Source organism: Phoxinus phoxinus, assembly GCF_949152265.1.
Source record: "Phoxinus phoxinus genome assembly, chromosome: 1".
Taxonomy (NCBI): domain Eukaryota; kingdom Metazoa; phylum Chordata; class Actinopteri; order Cypriniformes; family Leuciscidae; genus Phoxinus; species Phoxinus phoxinus.
In genome coordinates this window covers 11437305-11450837 of record NC_136876.1, presented here as the reverse complement: position 1 = coordinate 11450837, position 13533 = coordinate 11437305, and the positions used below count along the sequence as shown (strand labels likewise).

At 39.9% G+C, this 13533-nt stretch overlaps 2 protein-coding genes across 2 annotated transcripts in view; one reads left to right on the top strand and one right to left on the bottom strand.

Moving 5' to 3' along the window:
* Positions 1-13533, bottom strand: part of LOC307000842 (CCN family member 1) — a 249198-nt gene that overhangs the window by 67586 nt on the left and 168079 nt on the right. The gene's annotated exons all lie outside the window — the stretch shown is intronic.
* LOC307000740 (E3 ubiquitin-protein ligase TRIM39-like) lies at positions 4683-11537 on the top strand. The gene is made up of 6 exons (XM_079616553.1): positions 4683-5092; positions 7007-7102; positions 9268-9498; positions 9668-9690; positions 9766-9884; positions 10973-11537. Exons 1-6 carry the CDS (start codon positions 4697-4699, stop codon positions 11455-11457), a joined length of 1350 nt encoding a protein of 449 aa, XP_079472679.1. The 5' UTR covers positions 4683-4696; the 3' UTR covers positions 11458-11537.

Genomic DNA, 13533 nt, shown 5'->3' with positions numbered 1-13533 from the left:
AAGGGCGGTAAATGTTTTTTTTTTGCGTACGCAAATTATCAGGTAGGCTGTGATTTATAAAGTGAAAATTGCGTGCAGGTGTGCGTACGCACGGTTTTATAAATCTGATTTTTTTTTTGCGTACGCCATTTTTGGCTTTTGTGCGTACGTACACTTTTAGTAAGGTTCCTACGCACAGTTTTATAAATGAGGCCCCTGGTCTAGAATACCTCCATGGCTGCACTTACCTGTCAGAAAATAATAATATTCAGTATGATGATTTGATGTCCCAGACAGCAATAGCAAAATCTTCAGAGATTTAATGTCTTCTTTTCTCTTCAGTTGATTTCAACTAAGGATGTGGCTGGAAGTCAGTTGTAGTTCTTGTGTTTCTCTTTCCTTCAGTGATTCTGCTTGTTGACAGGTGTTCATCATTAATGCCCAATCATCACTTAATTAATCACTTAATTAACTCATTAACTTTAACTCTGATTCAGAGATTTTGGAAAACTTTGTTTGCACGTTTGCATGTAAACTGAGAAAAACTGAGTTTTAGGCAGCCGACGTCACAGCATGTGACTATTTTCGGGATTCTGATTGGCTAACGTGGGCTTGAGCTTCTCGTTACGCTGCCACCTACAGGTTTGGCATGCTCTTGACGGCATATATACACGGGTTCATGTAAACTAACACTTTTCTGAAAACTGACAGGTGTGCACGATGTTATTTTTGAAAATGGAGAGAGGTGAAATGTCCGTTTATGAAAATAGCCGTCCACGTGTAAATGTGTGTGTGTCTACTAAACTATATTTTATTATGATTTTTTTTTTATATGGAACAATTTTGGGACATCTGCAGACATACTCATTTGTCAAAACTAATCTAAAAATAAAGTAAATAATAGTTTTTTTGTTTTATTGTAAAATTGCAGTATTCTGTTTGATCAGGGTAATGTGTAGTATTTATAACTATAAAACAATACCATTTATTTAGCCTAGCGTGTGCAGCTGTGCACATGTAAAGCAATAAAATGAGTTTGTCTTTCCCTCCAGATGAGAAAACTCAAACCTGTGACACTACCAATACAAAATCTGGGGCAAAAATTAAGGATACGATTTTACAAGATAAGATTCTGACAGCAGGATACTATGGAAAAAGCAAAAAAAAAGGGTAACAGTCTTTATTCTTTATTTATATTACTATATATAGGTTGAAAATCCTCAGATAGGCTACAAACAGAGCCAGGAATGATCAGCAACTTAACACCCCAGACAGCAACATATGGCCCCAGATCGTACACGTGGATTCCACACATACTGGATGTGGGCCGGATCTGGGCAGACACTAACTAGCACAGGATTTTGTTGTGTAATTTAACTCTGCTCAGGGTACATTTGGTCCCATTCTAAGGCTACATACCTGCAGGGTTGGGTATGTTCTCTTCTAAATTGATCAGGGCAGTGTAGGGTTCGGTGTTTCCCATCTCAATCCAGTTACTGTGGCTGTAGAAGGCTGTCAGTCTTGATCTTATATTTATCGCAGCTTTGCATCTGACTCACCTGTAAAGTGTGCAGGATTTGCCAAAGCGTCTTTCGTGCATCTTCAAAATTCAGATTTTTCATGTAAGTTGTGATTGTGTCCAGTCCCTTAATTATGAGTGCTTTACCGTCCAGAAATGCCTCGCCGTGAAAATGATATTTCGCACTGAAAGGATGGTCAGTGTCTGTTTGTTGATTGTAATAGGAAATGATCTTTATGCCTGTGTCAAAGTTGTTAGCAAATGCTTTTTTTTTGCAGGACCTTGCCAGTGTCTCTGTATTCAGTGGTTTTGGCTAAATAAAAACACACACAAAAAAAGTCTTGTTAGTTGTCAGATTTATGTGAACATCAAATTTTAAATAATTGAATTTTCAGTTGTCTTGTGAATGTTGTCAGGGATTCTGCATTCCGGACGAGGGTAGGGAGATCATTCCACTACCGTGAATGAGAATGTTCTGGAGAGTGATTTTGTGGCTCTCTGTGATGGTACCATGAGCCGCCGCTCATTGACCGATCGCAGGCTTCTGGTAGGGATGACTCGTAAGAGCGAGTGAAAGTAACTCGCCTGAACCCAATCAATGTATTCAGGTTTACTAGAAAGCTACAGGCAGGAGAGTTTATCAGAGTTGGAGCTTTTTTTATGCAAGTTTGTGGTCTTTGTAACAGTGTTTACTGAAACACATAATTTGTTGTAAAGGAAGCCAGAAACAAAGATGATCAGATGATATAGTTTTCTGAATCTCAACAATGGTGACAATTATAAAACATTATGCAGAGCATTCTGGATGCCACCAATCAAATCTCATTCATGGCTCCCATCATGCATTGCTGCATGAATAAATAATGAGCTTATGTTCAGAGGTGATCTGTTTGTCACCATTGTTGAGAGTCATACGCTAATTCTTGATTTCAGTGTGTGCCAACCTGAAATACTTTTAACAAGTTTTTTTTTTTTTTTTTGTAATTGATCATTTGGAGTTTAATTGAAAAGGCATACTCTGTAAGGACAGTGCAGCTATAATTCATAAAGTAAACTTAACTCAGAAATTATGCTCTCAATGAGTTCAGTGCTTCAGGTCAACTATTGATTATGTTAAAACACAACCAAAACCATCGGATGACCTTTTCTCTTTGTTCATCTGACTGTTATCACACACGTATAACAGCCAAACAAAATCTGAAGTTAATTAAGTAAGGGTTAAGTAAGCCAAACTAAACCAAACACTGATCTCCATAATGGTGACCATTTTACATTCATTTTCTCCTTCAGTGATTCTGCTTGTAAACATCAGGTGTCTTCAATAATGCTCAATCATAACTTAATTAATCATTTAATTATCTCATTAACTTTTACACTACTTCAGTGTTCATTTAACACTCTCCGAGTCTGGACTCATATAAACACTGAGCAGTGTTAATTTAACACTGGGGATTTTGATGTGTACTTTGTTTGATCTATATATAGTTAGCACATAAATTTGATGTTTTGTCACTGAGTATTGCAATTATATTATCGATGCCATATATTTTAAAGAAATACATCCGACATCATCATGTCATCATCAATACCAGTGTCTGGTATTGTATTTTTTTTATTATTTTTTTATTCTGTCAATTATGCGCAACATTTGGTTGGTTTATTCTTTCTCTTGTGAACAATAATGCATGTAAATATCAAGACTTCATAAATATTAAATGTGTGTTATTAATGATTTTTAATAATTGCAGCTCAACACGGTGTCCAATATATGAATTATTCTCTCACACACACATAGATCATGTATATATTCATACCTTTTCGAAGCCTTCAACGCTCTCGCAGACCTTTGCAGTAGCACGTAAAATGGCTATGTTTGTGATATCTTGATGATTTTTTGAATTTTGTTTTTCTTCAATGTAAAAGGTGTGAACACCAATCAGAAGAGCCAACAGGAGAAATGCGCTCCTCATTCTCAGATGATTATGAATATGAAGAACGACTCAAAGAGATCTTGCAGTTGCTCTCGATCCATCTCGTACAGCTTAAGTGTACTGTAAATATATATACTACGTCATTTGAATTGATATGAAGATAATTTGCACCAGTACATATGAAAATTTTACTTTAATGTCCTAATATCACTGTAAAGCTGCTTTGAAACAATCTATATTGTTAAAAGCACTATAAATTAAGGTAACTTGACTACTTTTCAAATACTTTGTGTATCTGAAATGTAACTGAATGAATTTAAAACATCGTTAACTAAGCAGCAAACAGACATCACTGCAAGTCAGTCACTCCCTTTTAAATAAAGCAACATGCAGCATAATCAATGTTTCTTCTCCTTGAGTTAAACACAGTCTCTACTCTTCAACACAAGCACGACATCTTGTGGACTGAATTTGCTCCTAGTTTACTATGTGATTTTCCCATGTCGTTTCTCTTCAAAGCATCCAGATCTCTCGGTGATTTGACATTACAATATCCATCTAATCAGCATCTGGTTATTTTTTTAAGGTTTCAGTGCCTCTCATTGACTTGGTCCGGTTCAGTCTCTTTCATCTCTATGGTTCCTCTGTGTTCCTTCCTGTTGTTTTGTGTGCGACTTGTGCATTTATTTCCAAGTTATTATGTTCAGTTCGTTCATGTTTGCATTACATGTTGTGTATTCTGCTAGTGATCTTGTTTTGTTGTTGCTACAAACAATCTTTCTCACTTTTCACATAGTCTACATGCTTCATTGATTCACCGTCATTATTATCTTGCTTTTTTTCATTGGATACTTTTTCACTCTTTTTCACGCGTCTCCAAACACCGACAATCAGCACGATAAGCAGACGTGTGTTTATTACTTGATTGTGAGTTCATTTTGAATGCATTTTGTTAAAATTTAACCTGAAGAAACCTTGATGTTCCTTTCTGACCTGTTTAAAGGTCATCAGAAACTCCACCCTTTTACAACACAAACCAGGAATACACTGATTTATTTCACCTGTCACACTGACTCTTCTCTTTCAACAAAGGCAAAAAAGAATCAGCGATCAATGAAGGAAGATAAACTCTTTCAATCAGGATCTTTGCAAAGTTTTTTTTCTGAACAGACAGCAGATCTTTGTGATTTTTGTGGTTATTTATTTTTGATACCATCGTTTAGAAAGTGAAAGTTAAGCTCAGATTGCTGGAGCTCAAACAGTGCAAATGGCTACACTATCTGAAGAGGATATTTCTTGTCCCGTGTGTTGTGAAATCTTCAAGGCTCCTGTTCTTCTGTCATGTAGTCACAGTGTCTGTAAAGAGTGTCTTCAACTGTTCTGGAGTATCAAGGAAACTCAGGAGTGTCCTGTCTGCAGGAGAAGATCCTCAAAAGAGCGTCTTCCATTAAATCTAGCATTAAAGAACTTGTGTGAGTCGTTCCTGGAGGAGAGAAATGAGAGGCGTTCATCAGGATCTGAGGAGATCTGCAGTTTACACAGTGAGAAACTCAAACTCTTCTGTCTGGAAGACAAACAGCCTGTGTGTTTAGTGTGCAGAGATTCACAGAAACACCTAAATCACACATTCAGACCCATCGGTGAAGTGGTTCCAGCTTTTAAGGTAAGACAGATTTACAGATGAGGATAAACACTTTTAGCTTATGTATTATCCCACATAGCAAGCGATCTTGGCTCGGTTGTGTCCTCACGCTGGCACTGCTGGCCTCCTGTCGGCAATGGCATGTATTCTGTCAGCCAGATCTGGGCCATGTGTGGCAGAGTATGATCACGGCAAACAACATGAGGCCGATTGTGTGTGAGGAGTGTGTCTCAGATCAATCCAGTGATCAACTGCTCCAAATCAGGAATTAAGGCCAATTAAGTGCACTTTAATGCAGTTGACTTGACTGACTTACAGGCCACATTTACACACAGCCGGGTATTTAGAAAAATGAATATCCCCCTCTCTCCGTTTTCAATAATAACATTGTGCACACAACATCATTTTCAAAAAAGTCGTCTTTTACATCAACCCGCATAAATACGCCGTCGAGCGCCATCATAACTATGCCAAATCTATGGGCAGCAGTGTAGGGAGAAGGATAAAGCCATGCAAGCCAATCAGAATCCTCAGAATCGACAACAACGAATAACACGAGCGACTTCCTGTTCCTTTCAAAACAACAAATACATCGCGAAATAGTAGAGCAGTTGTATTTGCAAATGCAAACAGGCCAAAAGCGTTTGCACAAAAGTAAAAATGAGTACCACCTTAACAGCATCCATGATCAGTAACAAACTAACATAGGGCGCTCACATGACGTTAAGCATTTTTTGGCGCATAATGGGACGTTTGAGAACCTAAAACCCTGTTTCTCCCAGTTGACACGGCAACACATAACCCGCTTTAATAAAAATTTTTAATAAAACACATAACCCGCAACACATAAATCTCCACTTTGGCCGGAGTTTTTAGAAGAATCGTTTTCTGGGAAATATCTGCGTCTTCCCTTCGTGTAAACGGGGCAACATTTTACTTCATTTTAAATTATAACGTTTTATCTGTTATGACTTGGCATTTCAAAGTTTAATTTTAAACAATACTACAGTTCAAAATATTGAATTGAAAATTTCTGTGATAATTTAACCAATCATTCAATATTTCATTCATTTTGTTTATCATGGGGCATAATTTTATTAATATGCTGTCATGAAATACACAGTATTTTATTCATGTCTTGGATATTTATTTCCTTTCTCACTACTGATCGGGGGACGGGATGGACGAATGACTGGCATCTGCCAGCAGCGGTTGCCAAACATAAACCTTAAAATTAAAGTAAAATATCCTAATTTAAATGAAGTGCAACATAAATTTCCTTAAATTATGTTTTATTAACAAGGTTCGGAAGGAACACGTTCTAATGATCAAGCAATCAAGTCATTCCAACCAGCGGTCATCAATCAGTAATCAACAGGTCCACTCAATCAGCACGAGTAAAACCTTTAAATATACGCAGTCGACTCACCCATATTCCTCGACAGTTTTCAGCATCCCTCCACCACCCCATCTCCTCACACTTGCCTGGTTATCTTCCTAACCAGAGACGGGGGGGAGTACTCTGGGTTCGGGCCCGATTTCCGAGCTCGGAGCCTTCCCCCCGGACAGCACGCCAAATACGCATAACCGGTTACTCTCTGATCAGTCGTAAGTGTGAACTCGTGAAATGTGGGTTTCTGGTTTACTTAAGGCTGAGAATCGGTACCAACATTAAAACCTATTCAGGCCCAGTGCAGGCCCAGTGCAGACCCAGTTATGTGTCAGTAATGGGCTGAGACTCGGGCCAGTTATGGCTCATGTGTAGCTCTTTTCTTTAATCCATATCTGTGCCACTCCAGGGCCGTCATTCTTTGCAGCATGTGGGCTGAGGGAAAATGCTCTGTGAGGACTGGAGCTGAGCCAGAAAACATTGCTATGTGGGTACATCTAATTAAATAAATTTCTGGTGCCTTATGTTTTCTCTTTAAATTCTAGGAGGAGCTCAATACAGCACTGAAGTCCTTACAAGAGAAACTTCAACACAATGAAAAGAATAAAGAAGAGTTTGAGAAAACCGTTCGACACATTAAGGTGAGGATTGATTATTTTGGCATAAGCACAAGTTTGATTAACTGAATTGATTTGTCAGACATAATTACATGTTCCTTTATTGACTGAAACACACAACTGTTTGTGTATAAAGATGATCAAGCGCCTGGTTATTCAGCAGAGGAGTGGACTAATGCTCAACACTAATCCAATTGGGTAGCGCTCACCTTCCATATTTTGATTTTAGCGAATTAGTTTGGGCGAATGCAGACAATGTGATTAAAATTCATGAGCGCAACAAACTTTTAGTGCAACAGACATTGCTGACACTGGCTGCGTTCCAGTCCAAAATGTTCATGCCCTTCACTCGCTAACTTCCCTCCGCCTCGTTCACTCGTCATGTACGTCATTGCTTACGTTATTGCTTATGTTATTGCTTACGTTATTGCTTACGTATAGCCAGCAGCCATATCACCCTGTAGCCCAAGACTGGTTGCCCACTGAGGCTAAGCAGGGCTGAGCCTGGGCAGGGTTTCCCAAAAGCATCGTAAGCTTAAGTTGATCGTAGAACAATTGCCACCAATGGTCTCTACGATCAACTTAGGCTTACGATGCTTTTGGGAAACCCAGCCCTGGTTAGTACCTGGATGGGAGACCTCCTGAGAAAAAACAGGTTGCTGCTGGAAGAGGTGTTAGTGAGGCCAGCAGGGGGCACTCACCCTGTGGTCTGTGTGGGTCCTAATGCCCCAGTGTAGCGACGGGGACACTATACTGACAAAGAGCACCGTCCTTCGTATGAGACGTTAAACCGAGGTCCTGACTCTCTGTGGTCATTGAAAATCCCAAGATGTCCTTTGAAAAAGAGCATTGGCCTCTGTCCATCATGGTCTCCTAATCATCCCCATACACTGATTGGCTGCATCACTGTCTCCTCTCCACCAGTAAGCTGGTGTGTGGTGGGCGTTCTGGCGCAATATGGCTGCCGCCGCATCATCCAAGTGGATGCTGCACATTGGTGGTTGTTGAGGAGATTCCCCCCTTCTGTGTAAAGCGCTTTGAGGTCTCAGATAAAGCACTATATAAATGTAACAAATTATTATTATTATTACGTTGCATGAGTGCCACTACTGGCGGAACCTTTGCAATAGGCTGAATTGGAACGCCATTTTGAAGTGCATTCCACTTCATGAAGTGGATGAGGGAAGTTTAAATGGACGGACCCTCGTTCCCTTGATTTTGACAGAGGGAGCGAGTCTACTTCATATGTACACTTCAGGCCCCTATATGTCCCACAATGCAGTACGATTGTGACGTCACCACAGATCTTGTCTAATCACCACCACAACAAACAACTCAATTATATATCAATTATATATTTTTTATTTAAAACAACTCAAACACACCTATATACATTTGGATACTGCATTAAACTAATTTTCAAAGGGAACGTTTTAAATAATAAATCAACTCCATAGCTGATTCCAAGTGATCAAGGCCTTAGGACGTTCTAGTTCAGCCCATTGCAGTTTCCGCCAGTAGTGGCACGCGTTCAACGTAAGCAATGACGTACATCCGAGTGAATGAGACGGAGGGAAGTTAGCAAGTGAAGGGCATGACAATTTTGGACTGGAATTCAGCCCAAGAATCCACTATGGGTTGATTTATTATTTATTTGTTTCCCTTACGAAATTGTTTAATGCAGCATTCTATATAGGTGTGTTTGAGTTTTTATTTTATTTTATAATTAATATGTCATAGAGTTGTTTGTGGTGGGGTAAATTAAACGCAATATGTGTTGACATCACAATCGTGTTGCATTCTGGTATATGGAGCTGCCTGAAGTGTACATATGACTCGCTCCCACTGTCAAAATCGAGGGAGCGAGCAGCGAGGGTCTGTCCATATAAACTTCACGAAGTGGAACACACTTCAAAATGGCGGCAGGGATTCCCCCCAGGGGAAGTGCTTAGGAAAGTTTGCAAATGCATGTCTAAAAGTGGACTGGAACGCAGCCCAAATCCTTCTACCTGATGATTCATTGATAATGTGTATTTTTACCCTAAAGAACATCTACTACTACTACAGTGCTAGTACTTTAGAAAGTTAAAGTTGTAGTTCACTAACCCACATTTCCCCACTCACTCTTCACGCTGCTCCAGAATCAGTTGCATTTGAGATTATTGAAGTGAATGTGATTGTGATTTCAGTCTCAAGCTGAGCACACAGAGCGTGAGATTAAACAGCAGTTTGAGAAGCTTCATCAGTTCCTCAGAGATGAAGAAGAAGCTACAATCACTGCACTGAGGGAGGAAGAGGAGCAGAAGAAGCAGATGATGAAGGAAAAGCTGGAGGAGATGAACACACACATCTCAGATCTTTCACACACAATCAAAGACATGGAGGAGATGATGAAAGCCAATGACGTCTGCTTTCTGAAGGTCTGATTTCACATCATTGATTGATTGATTGATTGATTGATTGATTGATTGATTGATTGATTGATTGATTGATTGATTGATTGATTGATTGATTGATTGATTGATTGATTGATTGATTGATTGATTGATTGATTGAGTTCTTGATGATAATGGTGTGTTTGTTCTGCAGGAGTTTCCAGTCTCAATGGAAAGGTGAGTGATCTGCTGGTGTCTCTGGTCTCTCTGGATCTGATCCACTGCAGTTCTGACTCCTGAATGTTCTTCCAGAGTCCAGATCTCACAGCCGGATCCACAGATGGCTTCTGGAGCTTTGATTCATGTGTCACGATACTTGGGCAACCTGCCGTTCAGAGTCTGGAAGAAGATGCAGGACATCGTTCAAAACAGTGAGTCTGCAGAAGATCTGCTGTTACACACTGGAAATCAGGGCAGGGCAAAATGGGCAGGTTTTTCAAAGAAGAATATTTCTTCTTTCTTGCATGGGTTTTTCATGACACAAAAGTAGGCTACTATATTATTTCAGTTTGACAGGTAGTTTGTTGAGGGTTGGTTTGTAAAGAAGGATTACACGCTTTATATTCAAACGTGCATACCTATGGACTAAACGCGTAATACGCATGTGAATGTCATCTGCGTTTTCGTGGGTTTGGGCAAACAAAGATAAACTTTTTTTGTCAAAGAATTTCAAGGCTTGCACCTTAGAACCTATTTCAGGGTTTGCGTTCTCGAGCCACCAGACTCTGTTTTGTGCGGATGAGCGGGCCGGAGCGCGTTGAGGGTTTTCTGTTAGAACAGTGTCTTGTAAGCAGCCCTTAAATTAATAATGATCTTTGCAACGAAAGTGAATCAATCAATCAAAACTAACTTTAGCTGGACAATAACTTTATTCTAGAGCTGCTGTAAAGCCAAAATCTCTGTTACTGTAATTTCCTAATCTGTAAAGCTGCTTTGAAAAAATCTATGTTAAAAGCTCTATAGGTGACTTGACTTGACTTGACTTGACTTGACTTGACTTGACACACACACACACACACACACACACACACACACACACACACACACTCGGAGCGATGGGAAGTTAAAGTGCTTTACTCAAGTGATAGAGGAAGAGAGCGCTGTTCATTCACTCTGGTTTAAAATTATTTAAAACAAATACACACACATTAAGACCCAGTTTAATGAACATGATAACATGATTTTGAACAGAATTTTTACAGATACAGTTTTTGATCTCAACATCTCTGATTGTTTGAATCACACATTTAATTTTAGTCGCTGATGCCACACTGATCATAAAAATGAGTGTGTAACTAAAAAACTGACAGTGATCAGAGGAAATTTCTGAATGTTTGATCAATAGGACAAGTGTCATAATTTATAATAATCTGTCTTTTATTCATAATAACGAGTGTTCAGTTCACTCTTGATGATTATATGAAGATCAGAATAAAAGCTGTTGATTGTGTCTCATCAGCTCCTGTGATTCTGGATCCAAAAACTGCAAATCCATTTCTCGCCCTGTCTGATGATCTGACCAGTGTGACATGGAGAGAGAACAAACAACCTCTTCCTGATAATCCAGAGAGATTTGACTGGTATCACTGTGTTCTGGGTTCAGAGGGTTTTAACTCAGGAACACACAGCTGGGATGTGGAGGTTAAAGAGAGTGAATGGTGGAGTCTTGGAGTAACTACAGAATCAAACCAGAGGAAGGGACGTGTTTTCTTTAACACTGATGTCTGGTGTGGCCGGTACGGACTGACTGGGTCTGGTTTTCCTGTTGAACAGGATCTTGAGCGTGTGAGAGTTGTTCTGGACTATGACAAAGGAACGGTGTCGTTCTCTGATCCTGTAACTAACACACATCTACACACATTCACAACCACCTTCACTGACACACTCTTTCCATTCTTCTGCTGTTCTTCCTCTCTGAGGATCTTACAGGTCAAAAGTCAGTAAAAGTTACTCCTGTAGGTCTGGATTGAGTTTCTTTCATCTTTTACAGTCTTCATGTTTCCAATATTTGTATGTGTAAATATTCTCAGAAATGCTCTTAAAGGGATTGTTCATTCAAAAATGGAAATTCTTTCATCATTTACTCTCATGTTGATCCAATCCTGTATGAGTTTCTTTCTTCTGTTGAACAAAATATATATATATTTTGCATCTCCTCTCCTCTGGATGTGAGGAACAGATAGAGGAAAGAACAGGATGTCTGACGGAGAGCAGGGCGACGGAGGCGGGGAATTGTCTGGAAGGAGCAGAGGGACGTTAAGCAAACAGTCGCTTTGAGTGATGGGCGGCAGGAAGTGTGGGCGTCGGTCTCTCCTCTTTTGCTCTTCTCATTTACATACTGGCTCCGCCCTGAAGCCACATCCACCAGAGTCATTCCAGTATCGTTCTGTTTGTTCCCTCTTCCTGACTGTTATTTCTAAACTCTGTATCCTCTGGCTGAGTTTTGACGCCTCGTCTCTGATTTTAACATGTTTATTTTAAATTTTCGAGTCACCTTCGGCGCCAACTTCTTTAAACAAGAGTACTCTTCCTTTTCAGTCCAAATTTCCACGTCTCTGTCGTAGGGTCCTTGCTGTAGCGTTTAGCCATCCACCATGATTTTTTTAATCCAAATCCAAATGGGTTCAGCCTGTTGTGTTATTTCATTGGTGTTACATATTCACTATATTGCCAAAAGTATTGGGACACCCCTCCAAATCATTGAATTCAGGTGTTCCAATCACTTCCATGGCCACATTTGTATAAAATCAAGTACCTAGGCATGCAGACTGTTTCTACAAACATTTGTGAAAGAATGGGTCACTCTCCGGAGTTCAGTGAATTCAAGCGTGGTACGGTGATAGGTTGCCCATAGGTTGATAAGTCCATTCATGAAATTTCCTCACTACTAAATATTCCACGGTCAACTGTTAGTGGTATTATAACAAAGTGGAAGCAATTGGGAGCAACAGCAACTCAGCCACGAAATGGTAGGCCACGTAAAATCCCAGAGCGGGGTCAGCGCATGCTGAGGCTCACAGTGCGCAGAAGTCGCCATCTTTCTGCAGAGTTAATAGCTACAGTCCAAACTACGTGTGGCCTTCAGATTAGCTCAAGAACGGTGCGTAGAGAGCTTCATGTAATGAGTTTCTATGGCTGAGCAGCTGCATCAAAACCTTACATCAAGTGCAATGCAAAGTGTTGGATGCAATGGTGTAAAGCACACCGCCACTGGACTCTAGAGCAGTGGAGACGTGTTCTCTGGAGTGACCAATCACGCTTCTTTGTCTGGCAATCCGATGGACGAATCTGGGATTGGCGGTTGCTAGGAGAATGGTACTTGCCTGACTGCATTGTGCCAAGTGTAATGTTTGGTGGAGGGGGGATTATGGTGTGGGGTTGTTTTTCTGGGGTTGGGCTTGACCCCTTAGTTCCAGTGAAAGGATCTCTTAATGCTTCAGCATACCAAGACATTTTGGATAATTTTATGCTCCCAACTTTGTGGGAACAGTTTGGGGATGTTCCTGTTCCAACATGACTGCAGTCCATAAAGACATGGATGAGCGAGTTTGGTGTGGAGGAACTTGACCACTGTAAAAAATTGCGCTGTAAAATAACAGTAATCTACTGGCAGCTGTGGTTGCCAGCAAAGTACTGTTAATTTACAGCCCTCTACCGTTATTATACAGCTCTCCTTTTTTACAGTATGTTACTGTAAAAAACAATGGAAGGTAACTCGTATAATTTGGGAAATCGATTGCTTCAAACAGTTCAAGTTTAAAAACGAGTATTTATACTGATAGTACTGTGAACTTACTTTGAGTCCACTGAAAATGAATATCTCTTAGTATAATACTGCAAACATCCAATGTGTAATCGTGAATGAATTAAAAACATGACATTAACTAGAATCTATGCAATTCGCATTTAGCGAACAGTAGCACACATGTATGTGCTAAAGTATTTAGCAACGAGATTGACACTGCATCAGCAACTACAGTTACTGTGTTTAAATAAAGCAACGGGCAGTATAACATCAGT

What these genes read in the sequence shown, in the direction of transcription:
- LOC307000740 (XM_079616553.1), top strand. Translation starts at nt 4,697, where the DNA reads ATGGCTACACTATCTGAAGAGGATATTTCTTGTCCCGTGTGTTGTGAA. An exon ending in AAGTGGTTCCAGCTTTTAAG is followed by an intron (nt 5,093 to 7,006) that starts GTAAGACAGATT and finishes TTTAAATTCTAG; the next exon opens with GAGGAGCTCAATACAGCACT. An exon ending in AAACCGTTCGACACATTAAG is followed by an intron (nt 7,103 to 9,267) that starts GTGAGGATTGAT and finishes TTGTGATTTCAG; the next exon opens with TCTCAAGCTGAGCACACAGA.